We start from the raw sequence: 24,040 nt of genomic DNA, 5'->3' as shown, positions 1-24,040 counted from the left end.
TATACACCCGTAACAGAGAATTGAAGCTCATAATACAGGATGGGTGCCCATGCAGCAGTAGCACTGGAAGTAGGGTTGCTGAGTAAGTTCTTAACGCCCATCTTACAGGATGCCACGAGTCAGCAGCTTCTTCAGGCTGGCAGTGACAATACCATGTGGCCTTGGAAGACAGCTCTGTGTCTGTTCTGCCACACAGGGGTCCAGAAAGAGATTTAAGCCCAGAATCAGTATTCCTAAAAACTCTACCAATAATGCTGCCACCAACAGCAAAACAGGCTGTGAAGCAAAGCACAGTTTTAAGGCTTTGCCAGTTAAGACTTCCAGCTAGCCTCTACAGGTCTGCTTTTCTGTATGTCTGGAACTGCCCAAGCCTGGGGTGGAAGTTCCACGCTGAGGGCTTGTCATCTAAAAGCTGAGCCCTGGAGGAGGTGAATGCTGGAGTAAAGAATTCTTCCAGTACTCTCTGACCACCAGACTTTCTTTCCGGATTAACAACTTCTCAATTTATTCTTCTTACTGTCTGTCACTCTCCCATAACCCAACCTCCTTCAGGATGTTACCTACTGTCAACTAGAAAATTTCAGAAATATATCTGCAAAGTATTCCTTTACCATTTCAAAAAAATTGTGTTTTATTTTTAATAGCAGTGACAGAAGGTTAAAAAAACTAGGCAAAACAGTAGCAAATCAGACTTGTTTCAGTGGCAAAAATTACTTTAGCTAATTAAATGCTGCACTCATTTTTATTTTGTAAGCCACTGTAATTGATGGCCAAGTTCCAGTCGGTTACACTCCTGCAAACCCTACACAACAGAGTAGGAGCCCAAATTCAAATATAACAGATGACACCAGTCAACTTTATCCTTCGAAGTCTCAGCAGCAACAGGAAAAAGGACAAGAGTCCGAATACTTCAGGTTGATCATGCTGACCTGGTAGTTAGAAACACATTTCTAATGGTTATCTGAGCATCTCTGACACACAAAGGGAATTATAATACCTGAGCTAATACCAAAGTACAACAACTTCTTTCCTCTATCTGCTAGACAGCCATAACTTCTCTCAAACTTTCTGCATAATGGATTTGACATGTATGCCCTCTCCTAGCAAACCATTTGCAATTACTGCAGCACCTATTTGACAGGACATTTATTTAATAGGTGTAATAAAAGTAAATGAATCCTAGTTCTACCTAGGTACAGAGACCACTCAAAGAGCAATTTGAAGTGCAAAATATGGTGCCTATTAAAAAAGGATCACCTGACTCTGCTTTCCAACTTTTACAGGATTTTTGACAGTTAAACATCACTCTGTTTCCCTGATGTATTTGGATACTGCCTACAAAAAGATGCAAAGGAAATACCAATTGAATTCTCTCTGAGGGAACCATGACCTTTTACATCTATTCTTCCACAGATGGAGAAAAGTCATTCATGAAAATGTCTGGATGCTGAGGATGTCTTGTAAAGATCACAAAGCAAGTGAAAGCAGCTTTAACTTACCAGCGTGGAGGCTTCTCTGCATACAACACTGAAGTGGGGTGGATATGAAGTTCATGGTCATCACGGATAGTCCTTGAAAGCAAGATACTATTTCAGACCATGTGTCTATTTATTGCTTAACATTTGGATCTTTCCATCCCCAGTAAGAATGTTTACTAAAAGGCAACAATGAAAGAGCTGGAGCAAATTTAAAAAATTTGCATTTAATGAACAGGCTTTCAGATGAAACCAGACTTAAATCTTGGCCAAAAGGAAGAAATGATAATTAAATGTCCTAAAAAAGTTCTATCTATATTAAATGAAAAAGCAGTGTTCCATGCTTTTATTCAGTGCGTTGGGAGTGCTACAGCACAGACTGTACTTGTTTCTATTAACACAGGGTAACTGCTATTAGTAACAGCTTCCTACTAGCAATAACTCTGATTATTTATATTTGCAAAGAGACGAGATGAACATTGACGCAGTCTGAAGATGCAAAAATTCAAATATTTAGTAAATCAAACATTTTGTTTCTTCTTGCAGGTATCTAGAGAAGCATCTGTTTGTTGATTATACTTAGATAGATGTATCCAGTCAAAGAAGCTTTTAAACTAAGCAAAGGTTGTAATGAAGCTATATACATTTACCTGTAAGCTCCAGTAGAGTGGAATTTAGCTGCATTAGCAAAGAATCCAGAAACTATGCATCTCAAAACGGGATCTGGATCACCTGAAGAAAATAATTTTTATGTAAAATGAGTCAATGAAATGGTAAAAATCCCTAAAATGCCACTTAATCATCTCGGACAACTTTTCACACTGCATCAGGCTTTGACAGCAAAGGCTTGAAGGCAGACAAACCCTGCAATCTCTTTTGACTTCAATTTCACAGCAAATCAAAATTACTATGTAAGAAACTACTGTTGCTGCTGGTGTCTCCATGAAGATAGTTTCACAGTCCTTAACGCAACCTTGTGTGACAGCTAAGCACGGAAGTCTGATTTTTCAGAGCAGTTAAGAGACAAGTGCTGAGAAGCAGTCGTTCCAGCTGCAGCACACACAGCACAGCTGGAAGTCAGATCCCAATGACTGTACATCATTTTGAACATACTAGAAAAACAGCTTTTTGAAGAATCAAAAGAGGAACAAGGTGACCTATTTATGACTTTTTGTAAGTCTGTCCATTAAATATATAAAATCAGCGGTGATAATCTCTTTCTAGAAAACTTAACTAATGAAGACTGGACTTGAAGACTGGACTAAATGTTATTTGCAAAAATGGGTTAACATGCTCTTCCACAGTCATTTTCAGGAAAAAAAAAAAAGGGGTTTAATTAACATTATTTTTAGGCCAAGGAGAAAATACTTCAAAGGCTTCAATAAAAGCAGGAAGCAGACTGACAATTTGGAAACTACCTTTAATATATATTGGAAAACACATTAAAAAAAAAATATATAATTTCACCTTCACTGGACTTCTTTGGCACTTTAAAGCGGACGAGAAGCTTTTTCAGCTGCTCTCTTACAACAGAAGCTCTGACAAGCCCTTTGTAGTTCAGAAAGTGTTCCTGACACCACTGAGAGCTCTTGCTGTGCTGTACAGTGAGAAGAATAGAAAAAAATTACAATGAAATTCCATCAGCAAAACAAAACCCAATCTCCTGGATCACATAGCCTTGTTCTGTTTTTCTTCCGTCTCCTACAACATATTTATTGTTGTTTTCCCTGAAAATTACTTATTTACATAGCAACTAACAAGGGTATGTAGCACCAGCAACTACAAGACACATTTCAAACATCATCTAAATAGCAGTAGAACAAATGCCATGGGATATTTTCATAGATATGTGCTTCATTTCTTCATATGTGGTGAAAGAGAATAGCATCAGTCATTCCATTTTCACACACAAAAGCACCATATCATAAACTAGTCTGTTTTCAATCTCAGGATGTAAACAACTTTTGCTGTACACTGTTCTCGCTGGTCTTCTCCATGGAAAGAACTATTCCACCAGAAGCCAGCACTTACTCCAAGAGCCTCTGCATTTGGCTCTTTCTATGAGAATTAGGTGGATATAAAATTTAAACAGCAAAATTTCAGTTGGTGCCTGACTGATTGCTTTAGGGTTGGGGAGAGTGAAGTCTTCTTTTAAACACTTGCGTGGTTATACTGCTTCAACCCAACACTGCTGCAAATAAATTATTACAGAAGTGCTTTATACCAGCAAAATATACTTCTCCCAAATAGGTACAGCACTTCAAAACCATTAAGTAAAACCTCAGCTTACAGAGTATTAAGATTGGTGTAAAACCTTAGGGTAAATACCTAAGGTCACTAAAAAAGAGGATATGATGGTCAATGAGGCAATTTTTTAAAAAGACTGCTAGATTTAGATGCAGTTTATAAACAGTGAAACTGATACATCTATAGAGAAGATGAGAGAATATTAATTTCAGATACCTATTTTTCCTAGGCCCTTTCAAAAATCCCAGTCTCCTTGAAAATACAGCTGTCCACCCATAAGACTTCCATGCTGTGCCCAAACCAAATTCTTCTGTTCCCTGTTCAGAACAACTACAGAAGGTCTGTGGCAAAATATGACCAGAAAATATTTTAAAGCAGATCTATCACTTAATAGACTTGGTAAGTTCTCAGCTTTGAGGATGCTATATGCAGAACTTCCAAAGTCAGAACTGAGGACCTCAGTGTTTCCCATTCCTGCAAATCCATATACACTTGAACTGACTTACTTTGACAAAGGCTTCATAAACATTAAGCATAGTAAGATGATCACCTTCTTCCACAGCAAACTTTCTGTGTTGCCTGGCCTGGAGAAGAAGAAATATATTTTTACAGGCAGACTGATTTTTGCAAAAGTCATATCTAATACACCCAGTTCCCATCGTCTCTGTATTTCCTGGTGACTATCAAAATTCTTACTGCACAGGGTAGTTCCTCTGGGCAACAGCAATATTTTACTAGCCCAGCTATATTCAGGAGCACTTCTAAAACTGAAATCAGAAAAATGAACTTAAAATGAACCCCCCGAATCCAAGAGTGGGTTGCATTAAAATTAGGCTCATGCTACCTATTAAGAATTTGCTACATCCCAATACTTTCTTTTTTGTTCCTCTTGAAAAGAAGTGGTGTTCAGGGAGGCATGATTTATTTGGGAAACTCTTACTCTTGGTTTATAATCTTTTGTGTTTCTGGTCCTCAGAAGGAGGCTTTTAACACCAGTAAAGGACTCCAAGATTCCCACCGTTACTGTTTCTTCTTTTACCTATAACCAATAGGTACAGTTCAAGACCTTGCTTCATTTTCATACAAATTTGCAGTCTGTAGTGGGTATCAATAAAATAGTTGGCAGAAATCCAGAAATGTGGAACTAACAAAAAGAAAATGAGACATGATTGAACTTACAGCCTGAGCTTTTTGATTTGGAGGGATCACAAAAATGTTTTGAATCTGCATCATGGCAGCAATTGTCAAAATCTCCTGGGAGCAGCCAAAATTTCCTGAGGGGTAAATAGAGAAATTCAATAAAGGAAATCTTCCATTCAACTTATCACCATATAGAATAAAAAGGGAAAGAAGCAGAATATATTTTTATAGTATATAAAAACAAAATACTGAAACTCCTGAATTTTTTTAGTACAACAGTAAATGTTTTTACTAGAAAACTTAAAAGACAAATGCATTAGACTTAGAGAGGTCCATGAGTTTAACCAATTCTTTTCACTAAACACCATACCAAGATGAAGCATACAATTGATTTCAAGTTTAGCAAGTATTTTATACTACACTACAAGAAGCAGTGTCCTCATCACAAGACTATACAGAAAATCTGATTTTTTTTTTCCTCCTACCGGATTCCAGAAGCATCTTTGCAAACATAGGATTCAAAGGAAACTCTGCTATTCTCATTCCAAGAGGCTCTGTTAAACGGCAGTGCATATCCAAACCTGCAGCATATTAATAACTGTAGATGTGATACAGGAAAAATAGCACAGCAAGTCTTCTTTAAGAATTTAATGCGTACTAAAGAGCAGAATTATGAGCTAAAATATAGCAAATGCACCTGAGAGTTGCGGGATGTATATGAAACTAAGCTTAAACTAAGCACTCCTTAATATCCATTTACTCTCCCACTGGTCACCTTCGTTATTTTTTCCCCAAACATACTTGAACACATAAGTATCTTCATTTTGACCAAGTTCCATTGCTAGTGCCAACGATGTAGAAAACCTGCAGTCAGTGTCAATGCAATGGCCAGAGTGTCTATCAGCTGTTAGACTTCTGCATCTCCTTTTAAAATATTTAGCAACAACTTTGCTCATGGGGGCCAGAAGCAGGAGTCCCAATAAGAATTAAAAAGGGCATAATTATGGAACAGGAATAACTGTAGAAACAGGAAGCACTGCTGGGTGAGGTAGGGTGTAATTATTCTGAGTCACATCTCCTTACGTCACAGAGAAAAATAATTTAACTTTACTATAACCTAAACTAGAGATGTACAGCTGATGAAGATTCTTTACTGTTTAGTGTGTCTCATGAATCAATAACTAAACTGTCAGCCATGTTCCAACTGTAACCTTTTTACTGAAGATGGTACAGGAGGTAGGCATGACAGCATGCTTTTTGATTCCCAGTTATCACTGAGCAGCCCTGCACATTTACCAGTTTAGTTGTAAGGCCGCCTACAGTCAAACACATGCAGTAAGGTTTACCCATGCAAACCACCAGGCCATATTCTAATCCAGAGCACTACACGGAAATTCCAGGGAACGATTTAAATAGAAAACCATTTCCCTTACAAAAGGACATAGGGAGTAGAATAATAATAATAATAATAATAAAAGAATACAGACACAGGAAACAGTAAGAAGAAAAGAGCTTGCTAAGGAAAGCAGCAAAGAGTGAAAATTGAAAGAGAAAACTGCAAGTGAGCCAAGTTGTGTGAGGTACAACAAGGAGGCAGAGCACAAGAGAAAAGCTACACAATAAGGGACTAACAAGAGCCCAATAATAGGACTTTGGGGAGCTGTAGATTGCATGAATAACCACAGCAGAGTGGACTGAGGAAACACAACTGTGGCCCACGCATTATATAAACATATTATTTGTCAAACTGTGTGGTGGCCAAAAACCACAGTTGTATTTCATCTGTGTTTCACAGAGAAAAGCAAAACCACAAATCAAGTAAAGGAATGAGATATCCTATAACTCATGTCAGCATATCTAAAACCACAGATACCTCTATCAAGTGTTTACTTTCCTTTATGATTTGATTTGTTATGATCTCACTTATTACAACAATGGTGACTGAATACTCACCACACCCCTACACTGTTCAACAAAACCTAACAGGCATTTCACAGAATGTCACAATATTTTCCTCAGAAATGGGTAAAAAAGGCAGGTTATGTGAAAAGATGAAAGAATATATTTAAACACAAAGTCACAGAAACTGCAAAAATTAAGGTATGATAGCTTTCATTTGACCAGTGCAATTTGAAAAGTTTAAGTGACACCACAATTAATAACTTAGAATACACTTTCATCTCTAGAAAAGTAACTGCATTCCTAAGTAGGAAAAAGGAGAAATTGCTACCTTTTTAACTTTATACAGGTGCATCAAGCCAAAATCCTTTGGCTTCTGCTGAATCCTAGAAATCTCAATGCAATTTTGCATGCATATATATATATACACACACAGCTTGTGCACAGATGTCTTTGTAGCAGTAAGCCTGAATATACACAAAAGGCCTGCAATGGATACTAGTTTGGCATAGGTAAAAATTTCCTTGAAATAATCATGGAAGCAACCACTGTATCTCTATATACTTATAGGAAATTGGAGATCGTAGAAAAAAATATTACAAAGATTTTTACTGAACATGCTCAGGAGAGATTATGCAAGTACTGTTGGCACTAAAAAGTTTCAAGTAACAACCACCTCTATGTGAAGGGCTGAGGGATTAAAAGACTATTTCAAACTTAGGTAGTGCAGTTGTTTCTGATAGGGGACAACTTACAAATCTTCAACAAAATCTGGATCTGAAATATAGCTACAAATAAAGCCACTTTTAACCTGCTTATTTACCTCCTAAATTATGCTTAAAAGCAATAAACTCGAACTGACAACTCAGACTTTCAAAGGGGCATCGAAAGAGAAGGCTGAGAAGAGATACTCCTGATGTAATCAGTTTGCGTCACTGTAAAAATAACCAGTCTAAAACCAGTGATGTGTTTATTCAACAGAACTATCTCAATCTTAAGAGCGTTTGCTCTGCACAAGTTTCTCTGTTGGCACCACACTGGCACAATAGGGTCCTGACCCTAAACAGCACATTTGCATGCTATTACAATGCAAATGATGAAATACATGCTCATACTTGCATGAGAAAAATTTAATCCTTACTGCACCTGCAAATGCCTGGGCAGTTTCACCTCTGCAACTTACATAAAATCTCCATAAAAAAACCCTAAAACCTTGAAACCAGAAAAAAATGAAGAGCGAATCCGTACATCACGCACATGCACACACATTTCCTTCTACCTTAAACACCAACATCAGCACTTCTCTGCTCTGCTACAAAAGCTGGGCAGCCAAGAGAGTAACAGCTCTGTACTTTCCTGTGAATCTACCACGAGCATAACACTTTGCCAAAACATCAAACAGCTAATCAGTGAGTTTATTGACCTTTCCTCTCCATTTCCCTAAGGTGGTTTTGGCTGTGAATTCATCCTTGCAACATGCTTCTGAGCCACTGTGAAGGTACTTGTTCCAAGCTTGAGCAGGTTGCCAAGAACCAAGCGCCTTAAGTGAAACGCTTCTTTACAAGATGGAACTGAATCAGCACAGAGCAAAATCGTGGCCAGACTCACAGCTCCATGAGAATAAGATTTTTGATTACTTGTTCTTGTGTCAAGTTTCTGCTTTAAGTCTGCTGCATTCAAAAGGATTCAATAGCTGTCAAAAAGACCAACAATATAACAGTTCTTCCTATAAACAAAATTAGACAGCATACATTTCACTTGCCACAACAAAAAGAAATTGAAAACATTACTGCAGTGTGATTTGAGTGTTAAAGGTATCCAACAGCGGCTAATGAATAAAGCCAAAATGAACACATTTAGAATCACATATTCATGGAAAAGCTCAAGTTGGAAGGGACCCACCCATAGGAATCATTGAGTCCAACTCCCTGCTCCTTGCAGGACTACCTAAAACTGAACCATATGACTGAAGCATTGTTCAGACTCTCTACTGAATTTGAGAACAAGCTGTGATTAATAATTCAGAGAACATAATAGAAAAATATATTCTATTAAGTAGCTAAGTAGTAGCAAAGTGCTCTGAATGATGTGGTCTGTTAGACTAGCTTTTTCTCAGGGTCTGTTAGACTAGCTCTTTCTTCTTTTCATTAGAAGCTTGTGTGTATCTGTTCCTTTGTCTATAATAAAAAAGTTCAAGACTGAAACTAGAACAGACTCTCTTTGCAAGCTGCATGCAAATGAGCTTCTATGTATTTAAAAGCAGGAAAAGCCAACAGGCTGTGCACGGAAACACAGACATGGAGTGAGAGAAACGTAGTTCCAATTCATCCAGGAGGAAATGTGCTGCCTTTAGTAATGATCAGGGGTTATTTTAGGGGTTGCATCATGTATTCACAGTTAACGGAATCAGAACAGTTTGACTTGCTACAGGTTTGAAGTCTGTCTCAACTGCAGGCCCAACAACACTACTTTAACAGCACTACACTACTTAAGGTGTAGTCTTTTCCTCATAGGCCATACTACATTCAGAGCAGAGACACAGACTAGATCTCATTTTTAAAATTATAACTAGATTAGCTCTTAATAACTTTTGTCAGTCATATCTTCAAAATCTTATCAATGAGAAGGTCTGAAAACTAACGTGTGACACTTGCTTTGCTAAGCCATGGGGAAGCACACTCTCTGTTGGGTTTAATTCTAGCATCCAGTGACTGTCCTCTCCCAAATTCAAGCATCAGATTTTACAGTGTTTAGGCAGAGTGCCTGCACACAGGTAAGATCAGATAATGAATGTAACACGCTAACAGAAAAATTTAAAATACATACACTATGCTCTTTAAAGTCTGACCAAGGAATAAATGAAGTAGCAATTATATTAAGGTTGCTAAATTCTAGGTTATTACAATCAGTCTGATTGTGAAAGAGATGTCAAACCTTTACTTTCCATTTTACATGATTCCAGCAACCGGCACAGTAACACAAAATGAAAGATTACCACACGGAGAGCTTGGGTATCTAACAACTTAACTGGACGCTGGTAAATTTAGTGTCTCGCTCATGTACTGGTCTAATTAGCATCTGAACTTCATTTTTATCTTCATACCACTCTGTAAGGACTGAAGAAACACAGAGTATCTGCCTGAGAGAATCAAGCCAACACCCTCATCAGCTCAGAGCCCTGTTCCTAGCAAGGACGAACAGCTTGTTCCTCCCATGAAGGTGCAAGGAAATACACAGCAGACAGCTATCAAATACACGTGCCCAATCTATACAGTTAAATTCTAGTCTATACTCTACGCAATAGATTTCTAGGTTCCTCCCAGAAACTATTGCTGCCTTTTACTTGCTTACGTGTCTGAAATAACCAGAGGAAAAGAAAGTAAATTCAGAGGAGACTGAGTTACACCTTAAAAACACACCAACAAAAAGCTTCTACCAGCCAAGGCTTTCTCAAAGCACAGTTCTCAAATGCAAGTTTGATTAACATCCAATCGCCAAATCCAAATTAACAATTTTTTTCATAACTCTTGTAATATACCCATAAATAAAGCAAAGCATAATTTTCTCACCTCCTAAAGCATACAGCAGTTCTAAAGCTTGCACCATTGACTGTGCAGGAGGTGGCTGTGAAGAAAAAATGTGCATTGTTTAAAGTTATCGAAACAGACAAGTTTTCATAAAAATCATAGATGTTCCTCTATTGCAAAATCCTTAAATTCTAACTACCTACCTTTCTATTAATGCAAAATGAAGAAAGAGCTGTCAGACTCTTCCTATCACCCTTCCACTGACCACCAGCGCTGCAAGTCAAAACCATCTCAACGGGCTCAGCATCATCACTAGATACTCTCAAGATTCGAGCTAAAAGAGGTGTACTTGCTTTGTCCAACAGTGATGCCAGCTGTGATCAGAACAATTACATCACTTCCTCTTCTAATGCCACCATTGGTTTTTCACATCAATACAAGAGTAGGTAGAAACCTTACAGAAAGCAAAGTCTAAGAACTGGCACTGCTCTTTTTAACAGACAAGCACAGGTTTAGTTCTATAGATATCATTTTTTTTTCCTTTTTTCTTCAAAAATTCAGTACAAAGGGACTACAGTTACAGTTTTGCAGAATCTCAGTTTGTCTTTCTAGGCCTTTCTCAACTTCTCAACACTTCTAACAGCAAACTCTAGAACACAAACAATTGTTGTTTCTAAGGTGTCACATGTTACTTGCACTAGTTGATTCCCAAAAACATACTTTGCTGCCTGACAGTGGACAAGGAGTTATGCTTTCCAAATTAACAGGGCGATGGTTACTGGTTAATGGTTTTGTGGGCTATCAATATGTCATCTACTGACCTTTCTTCACACTAAGGAAGGATGACAGACTTCACAGCCTAGGACTCACCGAAAGAAAGGGGAACCTGAGCACATTGTCAATTCCTAAAGCCTTCAGCTGCAAGATGACAGGGGCAAGGTTACTGCGCTGCATCTCGGGAACAGTGGACTTCGGCAACTTCTCAAAGTCCTCCTCTGTTGTAGAAGAAAACAAAGCAATTTGGGACTGAGTTTCAATTGCCACTCTACACAGTCAACATTATAGAATCGCACCCATTTCAAGTTAAAATGATCAAGTATGAATACTTCACAGGTGTTAAAAGAACACTAAGTCAAAGACTATCTTCCTCCAACCACTGTATTTTAAGATATTTTCATTTAAATAGAAGATTCAATGTTTTTAACTACACTGCTGATTCTGTAGTTGACCCACCCATATTTCAATTTGAAATGTTATAAATTATTCACAGAAATCTGGAAATGCTTTATTTCTCTTCTCTTTAATATTTTTAAATCAGAAAATAAAAGTCAGGATGCAATACTACAAAAAAAACCCCGTGTTTTTAAAGAAGGGACACGGATAAGTTCAAAATCAGCATGCTTTCTAGTTTAAGAACACTATTTTTAGTAGCTACTCAAACAAAAGGAAGTTTAAAAACTGTATTTAAAATAAACACTAAGGATCGAAAAACAATTTGTTTAACAATGCCTTTTTAAAAGCATGCTTGCTATAAAATCTAAGCCTGGAAAAATACTTCATATAAGGTCAAAATTCCTGCACCTTCCATTAACCAGCACTTCTACAGTAAAGAAAAAGGCACATGCATCCCTATGTTGGTCTAAAACTCCAAATCAAGACAAGAAATACATTATTTTCACCTGAATTATCTTCATTTCTAGACAGAACCCTCTTCTATCTCTGGTCTATCTCAGACCTTCCCCAAGACAAAGATAGTGTACATAGTCTCTACTTTTGTCCACTCAGTGCACTTTCTTCTTTTTTTTTTTTCCTCCTTTAAAATGTTTCTTAAAGAACTCATTAGGCCAGTTCCTGAGCATATAAAAAATACCTCGGTGTAGTCATGGTTTCTCCAGTAAAATACTTAAAAAGCTATGTAAGCTTGGTATATTAAGCAGGAGACATTCACTCCTGATTCTTACTGAACACAGAAATTTAGATAATAAATCATGGCTTTGTTAAACATGGCAACTGCTGGCAAGCACACACACATTTTAAAAGAATACGCTTGATCTCTCCAAGTCTCAAAGCTCCAGTAAAACTAGAGGGAACTTGAGACACATCAGGAATGGCAGTGCTCAACTGCAATGCCTTTCCTCATTAAATAGATGAGAACAGAGACAGTTGGATTGTGGCTTTCTGAACACTGCTAGTTGGCCATCAGATTTATTTATAACAGTAATTTTTTGTACAGTGCCAAGGTCACTGATTCAAGAGAAGCATTTGGGGTTGGCATCTATCCCTCTGAAAAGGGGGACACAAATAAGTTTTCCCTCAGTTATCTAAAGGATTTCCAGAGTCCTCTGTTAGATGAACAGTCTAAAGGAGACTTGTCACAGAAGAGAGCATCATAGATAAGTATTATAAATTGAAGCAACTGCTCAGAAGCCAAGATCATAAAACTTCCTAGTAGACTCACCAGAGCTGCATTAACATTACAGGTTTGCAATTGCTGACAATCTTGTAGCACCTACCCTGCTCAGTTTGTGTTTCTGTTTCACAAAAGGATGCAGTGTCCAATGCTTAGCACATATGAACAATGTAAATAAAATAAGCCAGAGGAATAATGAAGGGAAATTTCTCTCTCTCACTGAGAGGAAAAATATACAGGTTTTTTGTTCTTTATCTAATACTAAAACCACTGTAAAACAAAAACGCAAGTCACACCAGCAAGTTCACCTTCCCTACACATCAAATTACTGACCTGTATAAAGTCTGTAACATTTCCCAGAGCGGTTCCGTCCTGCACGCCCTGCTCTCTGATTAGCTGAAGCTTTAGATACTGGTACCACCACAAGGCATTCGATGGCTGTTTTGGGGTTATAGGCCCGAAGCTTCACAAAACCACAATCAATTACGAATGCAATTCCATGAATCGTGATGGAGGTCTCAGCAATGTTGGTGGCTACTATCACCTATAGATACAGACACAGTGAGGATACTGTGAACTCTCCCATCTCAGTTACACTATCAATCCCTAGCATCAGTGCATCAGGACTCCAACACAAGCCACTTGAAAGATCTCAGATATGACAGTTCCAGTAAACACACTCTACAAAAGAATGCTGTACATGCAGCAGAAAGAGCTTGTCAGCTTGAAATAAGAGCAGTTTTTACAGTTTCACAGTCATTTTCTTATTCAAATTTATTCTCTCTTCATAGAAGTAAAACTTGGCAGTGTTTCCAGAGAAAAACATTAACTGACTGTAAATCAAATGTTCTTAAGTAGTGAAGTCAAAATATCTTCTTTCTGCTTCTCAGTTATATTGAACTGTTACTTGTAACACTGGAATGGGGCAGGGGATAGCAGAGAAGCAGAGATGATTAAGTGTTCTGCGTTCGCTATTCCTGCAGAGATATACTTATATATGCATCCTAAAATATTAAAAAATAATTGTTCCTAGACTACAGAGGGAAATTTAATCCTTATTTCACCTGAAATTAAAAAGGTAAATCTTGGAAGTTAATTGACTAATGTCATATCCTGTAAATCTTGGAAGTTAATTGACTAATGTCATATCCTGGAAAGAAAAGAAGTATTTATACTCAGCATTCTCCAACACCAGATGACCAATTTTACTTGTTAAGACTCCAGCAGGCACAAGAATTATAAATCATCCCTGCATAATTCCCTCATCTTATCTCAGCTCCAACACAGGCTCTGCCTACACAGAAAGCACTAATCACGACCAATTATATAGTTCAGCTATTTAATGTCACAGAACAAGACTTGCAGAAGTCAAAACAAAGATTTTTTTTCTACTAAAATCAAGCAAGTTTTACTTCTTTCTTAGGTGAAAATACAACACTTTACCAGTCTGTCACTAATTTTTCCATTATTGGTGGAAACCAGCCATAGATGTTTAGACCACAAAAAAAAAACCCCACACCCAGGTAAAAGTAGAGCACTTCAGAGCGTAAGGAACTATAACTGGACATAGACAAATACAAGGCTGTATGAAGACTTAAAAATTGAGAAGTTGATAAGGTAAACAGGAAAGTTAGGACTGACATGTCTAGGACTGATCGAAGATGAAAAGGGAAGCCAGAAAACATGTTCTTGGTTCTCAGTCTGAAAACTGACAGGCAGCGTTAGGAGATGACAAGTGTCTGCAATAGTCTCGTGATGTGAACCCGATACATACAATCTGTGTAATGCAGACACCCTTCTGGGTGGTAGAAATTGAGACATAGGCAATATGTTGCCTTACCTTCCTGACGCTGTGCGAAACTCTCTCAAACACTTTCATTTGCTCAGGAGAAGGCAGCCCAGCATACATGGGGAGAACACGGAGGTGCTTTTTCATTCCAGTGCGAGACAGGGCCCGAGCCTGTTCTATGAGCATAGAAACAACAGTCTCGACTTCTTCCTAGAGCCAAAGAAAGGATAAGAGTGAGAGAGGTTTCATTTTAATATCACATAGCTGTTACTTACATATGAAAAAATGCATCAAATTAACCCACATATAATTTTAGTTGTTCAAACTCCAGCATCTTTTGACTAGCTTCCTCAGTTCTGTAATATTCTTACATCAATCACTATTCATATTAAATATATATGTGAATATTCATATTCATTGTTACTTAAGACAATGTCACAAACAGATGAGAAAAATCGCAAGGGAAGGACTGAATAAAGTTCAGGAGGAAGCAGGTGTCCTTTCCTGTGTATCTCAACTTGTGAGAGCAAAATGGGAGGCCAAACTATTTTGACTGTGTAGAATGCTGTAGGTCTTGATCAGGATTGACACAGTATTAACACCTATTGCTCAACTTCACATTTAATCTCAGATAATCAGCTGTGGCATTTCACTCTTAAAAAACACAGGCAACAAAATGTTCAGATGCAGGTACGCAATTCACTCTTTCAAAGTCAAATCAATAACGGGGATGAAGAATTTATTCTGAAAACATGCAAGATGTTATTGAAGCTTTTCAAGGTAACTCCTCAGTGGAAAAATTATAAGCTACCTCCCATTTACTCTTCTTGGCTGCAAAGTGACCTGAGAGGCATAAATACAGCACAAGGGACAAGTACATTTTTATCCCACAGCAATTTGCTTTTCTGTCAAAGACTTCGGATGTTAAGCCTAACAAATGTAAATTCCATTTGCCCTAGCTAATAATGATGACTCACCGTCAGCTTCGTAGGTGTGACTAGCACCAAAAACCCACATACTGTTCCAGTTATTAACAAGGCCATAAGCATACAGCATTAAATGAGAAAAACTATTATCTATCACTAGCTTTGATAAATCCAGACCATAATTGCCTTTTCTGAAAGTTTTTCAGACTATCCTAATTCTGATCCCACCAATGCAGAAATATTTGTCATCTTTAACGAGATTAAAGTAAGCACAGCTAAGGAAAGCAGGAGACTGAGGTGGCTTCACAAAGCCCCCACATACAGCATTGTAAAGCAAAAAAACCCCAAAAACTTATGTCTATACCTGGCCGGTTAAAAATGCCAATATATCGCCATCATTCTCCATCTGGTGGATTTTCATTGCAGTTTCCACAGTTGATTTTACATAGTCTGGAACAGGACTATGGGGAGAGAAAATAGCGAAGACATTAGCAGAAAAATAGGTAGAGACTCTTCACTATGATACAGAACAAATAGAGAGCTAGCTTTGTATCAGTCATACCACATTTAGCTCGTGATGCATCCTTGGGAATCAGTCTTCAGCAATTAATTTGTTTCCTTTACACTACAGTAAGCTTAAAAACACTTTTGCTGCTGTAAGCAATATCCAAATGTTTCCCAAATTGAATTTTACACCTCCTTACCGTTGGTCTGGGAATTTCTGAGCTCCAACCTAGACAAAACAACACCAGTTGCACACTCTCCTAATCACCACTGACACGATCAAACAGGAACACACCTCTGGATGTAAAAGATGTCCACTGGAAATGTCCTCCCCTCAACAGTAAGGATCACACTGGTATCTTTGCTGGGGTCACCGCTCTCATTTTGATTAAAGAAATCCCTGAATTTCTACATTAAAATAAAAACAAACACTTTCAGTTTGATACTTCAAAGAATTGCAGGAGAAACCTAAAGACATGAAGTTAAATTACTACTGCTTGGATGTTTTTATCAAAATACTGTCAAATTTATGAAGAAGTTCCAATTTAAACATTTTAAAGTTTGATTTTGTTGCCTTCTATTCTGTCTGGGATTCAGGCATTTAGCACAAATACACTGTATTGCATGTTTATTACTTTCAGAAGCAAAGATCAAAAAGGGGTAATAAAATTAATTAAATCACCTGATACAATTGGAAAAAGTAGATGTATAAACTTTTCATTGGGTCTATAACAGCAGCAAACTCAAAGCTAAGACAAACATAGAAATAATTGGTCCTAGAAGTTTTGGGTACAGCTTCCATATTCTCATCCATTTTTGGATTAGTAAATAAATTGTACAGCTCTCACTGAACACCAGGATCTCACTTTATAAAAGCAGGGTCAGACTGACTTATGTATGTTTTTGATTTATGTGTTGCGAGACATCTTTGGAAATTTAGATTTATTGCCATGAAGTATTTTAAATATATAACAGCAAAAGAATACACATTAAAAACACAAATAATGAATCTCAACTTTTATGACCATTATAGATATCATAAATTTTCTGTATTTAAACAAATGTATACATAGTCACACTAAACATTTGGCTCGTATTAAGTTATTTTCACATTAACTGTAAGCTATTTGAAATGTGTTATTTCTGGCAGATAAAATTTTGCAAAGGCAAATTATTGCAATGTTATCTAATATAATACAGAATACACAGTAGTGCAAGTACTAGCAAAGCTCAGCATACTATCAAGATTTATGGCATATGATATTTGCCACTAAAGGAAATCTCAGTACACCTCCACCTTCAGTGCTACATGCAAGCTCTCACCACCACATCTCATGAAGGACACCGGAGTTAGGAAAAGGTTCAGAAAAAAGCAATGAATATGATGGACTATGAAGTAGCTGCCTTATGAAAAGAGACTGAAAAGGTTGGGGTTCTGCTCGGGGAGAAGAAGGTTAAGAAGACAGCTGAGGTTTACAGAATCAAAGATGACAGAAAAAGTAAAACCGGTGCAGTTTTTGGTTTTGTGGTTGTTTTGTGTTGGGTTTTTTTAAAAAAACCCCTACATTACTAAAACTAGGAGGTCCTTGATGAAACTAGCAGGTTTAAAAGAAATTAAATAGAATACTTCATTACATAGTAGGTGGCAAACTTATGAAAATTGCCTCTCACATGATGTCCTGGAGACTTACAGCTTCATCAAGCAGATTCAAAGACAAATTAACAAACAGCAGGTCCATAAACACACACAAGAAGGAACCAGCAGAAAGTACTGTCTATTATCTTTATTACAACCATTGCACATGCTGAGGCAGCTCACAGAGAACAGACCCACAGCAGGTGGACAGGCTCATATGCTCTCCCTAAACAGCATCTCTTACGGCTGCTGCTGCTACAGACAGAACATCAGGCTGGATGAAACACTGCTCTGGGCTAGGAGAGCTTTTCGTCTGTTCCTACTCAAAATTTAATTATTAAATTAAACATTTTTAGTCACATTACATAAGTTTCCAAGGCCAAAGTCAATCAGGGAAATAGTAAAATCTCACTGAAATTAAGTCTACTTTTTAATCACTTATTTTTACTGGTCTGTGGTTGTCTCAAATTATTGCTATCAGCAAAACAAAGCTAAACCAATGTCTCTTACCAGGCTACATTAAGCCAAGAGGACATCTTTTTATATAACAATGCCAATAAAAGGAAAAAAGGCATCAATATATGAAAAGCAGATCCATATTTAAATTCACTTCCAAAAAAGTTTGCTAATACAAAATGAAAGCCAAACACAGCAACTTATCTACAGCCGATTATTTTCCTGCACTCCTCCCTCTCTTCACCACTCAAACAGCAGTAATGCTTCACAAGAAGCAAAGAGCACAGAGGATAAGCTGTATATAAATAGACATGGAGCTGTCATTTAAGGTCACTTAATTTCAAACCAAATCTGTGAGCTATACCTCTGCATCCAAGGTGGCTGAAGCCACAATCAGTCGAAGATCCCCACGCTTCTTTTGAACCTAGGACAGAGACCAAGAACATCCAGAGTAAAAACTATTTTCTGAGATATAAGACTAGAACCAAGTTTTAGAGCATTTAGATTACCAATAACTTCTTTAAAAATACTTTACAAGTCAGCTGATGAACTGAAGCACCCACGTCACCCCATAGATCTAACAACCGGATGACGTTTGGAGTTTTATACATTCATTTTAAGGGCATTCAGTCTGTAATCATTACAGTTTACTCTTAATTTCTGATGGGAGTCAGATCTTTAGTAGCTTGAAGTCAGCAACAACCCCCTATCAGATCACTTCACATGATCATCATCAGCAGAATGAAGACTACCCATTTGCTAATATAATCTAAGGAGACATTTCACCATCAAGGGAAGGAAATAAAGGATCCTGAGTGTCAGATGTCTAAAGTAAATAGTTGGGTATGTACAATAGGCTGCAGGATAAAAGAGAAACTAGAAACCATCCTCTCTCAAATGGGTTCACTACAGCCATCAGGATCAGAAGTTTAACGAAAAGGATGAAAATGAAAACAGTTACAGAGAACATTAAAAAAAAAACCCAAACCTTTTTTAGTAAGCCAATGGCAATATCTGTATAAAGAGTCCTTTCATGGGCTTCATCCAGCATGAGCACACTGTGAATAAAGCAGAAAGATAAGATTTCAGAAGTGGTTTGATTGACACTAGAATCAGTGTCTTCCTGTCTTATAGAAATATAATTATTTGAAATCTGCTGCTGGACTATGACTGTTTACAACCGCTTAGAAAACTGGGGAAGTTAAAAAAAGCACAGTGACAAAGTAGGGAGAAAAATGTAGATAACGCCATGTGGTACATACATAGTGTTCTTTATTCAGGCTAGCTTTTGGAAAGGGGTAGAAAAAAAAGTCTATCTTTACTGTATTGCATGGGTTTTCTGGATACCAGCATAGCCTATGTTTGTTGTTGTTTGTTTGGTTAGGTTTTTTTAATTTATTAGCACCAGAAAGAAAAAATGAATTTAAAACTAAAATGAACAGATTCAGACTCCATGAGGCCCATTTAACTTTTGTTACAAATCCGCAGCACCAAATCCTCCTGTTTGTTGTGTAGTGATCAATTGATTTTCTAACAGTCTTTACAACATAAAGGAGTCAAACTCCTAAAATAATTTTCACATCTTTTGGTATTTAATTTATAATAACCACATCTAAGAAAAATGCAGTTTCGGCAAGTATTCATTCCATGTTTCCTTACCTGTATCTTGTTAGTAAAGGATCAGCCATCATCTCCCTCACCAGCATACCATCAGTTAGAAACTAAAAGTGAATGCAAAGAGAAATATTTTAAAAATCCAAACAGGCAGTCTTGATTACTCATGTGATTGTTACAGATGATTTTCTAGGGTTTTGCTTAAATTTTTCCTTGCCTTCAATTTTCTAATGATCTATTAAATTGACCTATTTTCAGCTACAAAAGCCAAATATGTATTTGAGTGCTAATCCAGAGATAAGCAGAGTGACTGCTTTTTAATCAGTATAGGATTTTTTAAAATTAGTTATTTTTGTATTGAATAAAATAACAGATTGGCAGCATAGGAGCATGGCAGTAGAAATTTCTTTACTCTTGTCTGTAACATGGCTAAATCTGCTCTACCAATAACACCCTGTGTGTCAAACCAGACTTGATCCTCTGAAAGGAGGCTACTTAATCTCTATTACACACTTCTGACCAGAACACAAACTTTAACATTTCAAGAAAATGCAACATTTTAATTTAATACTTTCTTCATACTAACTAGGGGAAACCCACCAGCTTTGTGTAGCCATCAAAACAGTAGTTTGACCTGGGACTTCAACAGTGGCCTTGAACTGGGCAATAACTGGTATGCAAGGCAAAAACCTTCGCATTTCCAACCTCAAGTGATTAGTCATCACACTCAAAAAAAATAAAGATTATTTCAGCTGCATTTAATGAACAAACATCTCCATTTCTTTCATTTTAAAAGGGCTACTAGCCTCAGGAAAAAAAAAAAAAAAAATCAGAGTAAATTGTCTCATTGATCATCATTGCTATTCCAGCACAACTAAAGCAAATTCTCGTCTGTACACAACACAAGCAACATTAATATTGCTTACAGCACTAAAGAACAGCTGCAAAGCTTGCTATTTAATCCACATCAAATTACTCCCAGTTAGCCTACTCATTTTATGTTTTATCTGCGCCGTTAATCAAAATCTATTTTTAGGGTGGTGAGGATACTTTAGCTGTGATTCACCGCAGTCTTTCACTGACTCTTGAGTGACTTATCGGGTTACACTAGCACTGTACCAACATCTGGCCATACCCACCTTGAAAATCTCCTTCAGGTTTAAAACGGTGGCTGCCAGACTAGCAGAATTGAACACGTACTCGTTTTATTAAGGTTTGGACAGCCATGGCCATTTCAAGCACACTTTTGGGGCACTCTTTATGGAGCATCACAAGGTTCTCATTAATTTTGCAAAAGTACTTGAAGAGTTTCAGAGCAACCACATACTGTTCATGTTTCACCTTAATTCTTGTAGCCTGTGGATCTGTGCAGTCATCAAACCGAATACAGTATCCAACTTCATGCCCCAACACTGCTCCTCTTTCATCAGCAACTCGTCCTGCAACCTGAGGAAAGAGATTCTTATAAACATGAGACAGCTCACAACACACTTCATTGTATTCATTTTGTCCGTAGAGGACTGGCATCAAAACAGGAACAGAGCTAATGCTTCCAAAGAATTATTTGTTCTCATTCAAAATTCTGTTTGACATAACAGTGCATACAACTTTTCAAATGGTTTAGTGTAACTTAATAAATCTGTTTCACACTGCTTCTATTCAGGAATGCTACAGAGGTACCTTTCTGTGATAAGTCCTCTGACAGACCTACAAAGGCTGCCACTCAACCAGACACAAGGCTGGGGAAGGACCACCTACCAGCAATTGCAGGAATGCAATTTAAGAACACAGTTAGCATGTGAAAAGGGAAAGAGTACAGGTATGTGGCATGCAAAAAAGAGTTACCAGTTAAGCTGATCTGTCTTTTTTTTTTTTTTTTTAAATAAAGATGCTACTGTACTTTTTGTAATACATAATCTTCTATGCAGAAAACAGAGAACTGGCAGAATAATTAAAATAAGCAACAATTTTTGGAAGAGTACTACCTGGGCCAGTTTTAAGCCAATAGCTCCTTTAGCTAAAAATCCTGAGCTATTTTGACTTACTCTACAGAATATTAGGTATTATCAGGCCACAATCTCAGCAAGCTGGAAAGACATTTATTAAAGACACAATAAAACTCCACAATACATACATTAGTACTAGCAGAATTCCAAAAGCAAGCTACTCTCAGTCATTTGAGTGACATTCTAAACTATACCAGCAGGCAGCAAATTCATGATTTCACACGGAATCTTATCACTGAATCACTTTCAGCCCAAGCATTCAGGATAATTGTCAGTCTGGGTAATGCAAACGGAAGTTCAGGAATTTCTAAACTATGCCTTATGCCTCTGAAACTACTTATCTTTACTTCTGACAACCCTCATACTCTAGACGGGAACACAGACAAGCACACCTCTTAAAAACACTGCTTTCAGTTCAAGACAAAGCAGTAAATCATCAACCATATCTCTCATGTCCCTGCAACAGCCACACAGTCCACACAGTTTGCAACGACATTCTTGAAGAAAAATCCTACTGTGCCTATATACTAAGCCCTAACTGAGTAATCTTTTTATTTTAGGCTTAAAAATGTGTTAAGACATGAAAGAGAAAAGAGAAGTAAGTCTGGCATGTGAGAAATCATTGCAGTGTACACAGTATCTCCTGTAGAACCACGCACTGTCAGCTGGATGTCCTGTGAAGGAGAAAAGGGAGGGCACTGCAGGCAAACCTGCCCAAAGCACAAGATGCAGATTCACTGCTAGAGGCTGTTTGCTTAACCACGTTGGATCTGGTCAAAGACCACTGGATGAGATGAAACAGTAGGCTGCACAGCTGCTCAGTCTAGGACGTTTTGAGCAGAGGCACAAGCTGATTTGTTGCAGGTACACTTTAATGCATTATAAGGAACAGGCACAATGAGGGTTACAAAATGGCATCTCAGTCTTCTGTACAAAAAGAATGCTGCAGCAGAAACTTCAGCCCACCCAGTCAGTGTTTGGCTTTAGTTATGAAGTCAAGGAACACCAGATGCTTTCTGTGCAGAGGATTAACAGAGACTACAGGTTATTGCCCTCAGCATCTCCTTCCTCTCCTAGCACATGTAGTTGACATTATGCTAGCCTAGACATACTATGTATATGAAAAGATTTCTCACAATAAAATAATTTCCTCTTTTCCCTCACACTCTTACAAGAGAAAACAAACAAAAAAAATCCCACAAGAACAAAAAAAAAATTTTAAAAACCCTATTTATGAATTGCTAGAAAGGGATACACCACCTCCTCCTCCTTCTACTGGCTACGTAAATGCACACTGATTTATATCACTACTTTACTTTGTGACAGAAGTTAAGGGTCACACAAGCACAGTTCTAGTACAGTCAATCATAGCTCAAACCTGCACAGCCCTAGCTTCTATACACAGTTCTGCTGATACCATTCAATTTTATTTCAAAGCTTCCACATCTGCAATTCTGGACTCAGAATCTCTGGCAAGACCTACTAATCATGTTGAATTCAGTGTATAGCACCAGCAGTTCTGTGAGGAAGTGGAAACATCTGTTCATTCAGGAGCTCACACAGTTGTGATTCCTGCTATTCAGCAAAACCTGCTAATAAATTGGAGGTTATTATGACAACAAACTGGGAAAATTTGGACACAGTGGAGAAACTCACTGAAACAGCAGCAACCCGACGAGGCTGCGTCACTCCAACAACTCTTCCTTCAGCTGTCCAGCCAGCTTCTGCTAGGTACTGCAAACAAATATTGAGGATAAGAAATTAATTGGTTGTGCTGTGATTACAGCAAGGTGTTAGCTCTCCACACTATGTGCTTTTTCCTGGTTCTAACACTAAATGATGCATGACCTTAGGCAAATCAGTCAGAGATTTTGTGCATTATTAATCTCACCATTGAAAGTAACACAGTACAATACCTACTTCCTAAGCACAGGTGCTTTCAGAAAGCATCTAAGAGCAGTTCTTTGGGTTTCAAGTATTTTTTAACTACTTCATCTTCTTCTCTTCTTTCCTTTATTTTATAACCCCTTTAAGAAAAAAACTAAGCAGCACAAGCCCTGTGCTCACAGTGAGGCAGGTGGCATTCATCATTAGTCTGCAATTTTTTGAGTTAAAATCAAGAACAAACATTATCAGACTATTTTCATTCCTGTCACAAAAGAGAGTTTTACAAAACCACAAAAAAGACAACATTCCAAAAAATTCCAAGAGGAAAGTTTGTAAAAAAATTGTACCTTTTTCCTTCTTTAAGACATATCTTCAACAAAATTTTAAACATGATTCTGATAGAGTAATAAACACCCACTACAGCACAGTGACTAGTATTTGTACCAGCATAAACTTATGTGTTGAATATGGTCCTTTATTGTAGTGGAAGGAGGTTTTATATTACAGATATACCAGCTCCTGCT

The 24,040-nt window shown here is 37.5% G+C and overlaps 1 protein-coding gene across 3 annotated transcripts in view; it reads right to left on the bottom strand.

Annotated features, from left to right (window-relative positions):
* Positions 1-24,040, bottom strand: part of DHX35 (DEAH-box helicase 35) — a 32,661-nt gene that overhangs the window by 5,365 nt on the left and 3,256 nt on the right. For all 3 annotated transcript variants that reach the window (XM_074919865.1, XM_074919867.1, XM_074919866.1), the window contains 17 exons: positions 23,286-23,363; positions 20,965-21,069; positions 19,669-19,730; positions 18,998-19,067; positions 18,374-18,433; positions 16,213-16,325; positions 15,778-15,874; positions 14,539-14,697; positions 13,032-13,242; positions 11,159-11,283; positions 10,331-10,385; positions 5,348-5,443; positions 4,902-4,996; positions 4,229-4,306; positions 2,943-3,072; positions 2,126-2,207; positions 1,500-1,571 (listed from right to left, as the gene is read on the bottom strand). In XM_074919865.1, the coding sequence (XP_074775966.1) occupies positions 1,500-1,571; positions 2,126-2,207; positions 2,943-3,072; positions 4,229-4,306; positions 4,902-4,996; positions 5,348-5,443; positions 10,331-10,385; positions 11,159-11,283; positions 13,032-13,242; positions 14,539-14,697; positions 15,778-15,874; positions 16,213-16,325; positions 18,374-18,433; positions 18,998-19,067; positions 19,669-19,730; positions 20,965-21,069; positions 23,286-23,363 (1,688 nt within the window). The remainder of the gene's footprint in view (positions 1-1,499; positions 1,572-2,125; positions 2,208-2,942; positions 3,073-4,228; positions 4,307-4,901; positions 4,997-5,347; positions 5,444-10,330; positions 10,386-11,158; positions 11,284-13,031; positions 13,243-14,538; positions 14,698-15,777; positions 15,875-16,212; positions 16,326-18,373; positions 18,434-18,997; positions 19,068-19,668; positions 19,731-20,964; positions 21,070-23,285; positions 23,364-24,040) is intronic.

This window comes from Athene noctua, chromosome 16, assembly GCF_965140245.1.
Source record: "Athene noctua chromosome 16, bAthNoc1.hap1.1, whole genome shotgun sequence".
NCBI classification, from domain to species: Eukaryota; Metazoa; Chordata; class Aves; order Strigiformes; family Strigidae; genus Athene; species Athene noctua.
Note: the sequence above shows the minus strand (reverse complement) of the source record. Positions and strands in the feature narration are given on the sequence as shown.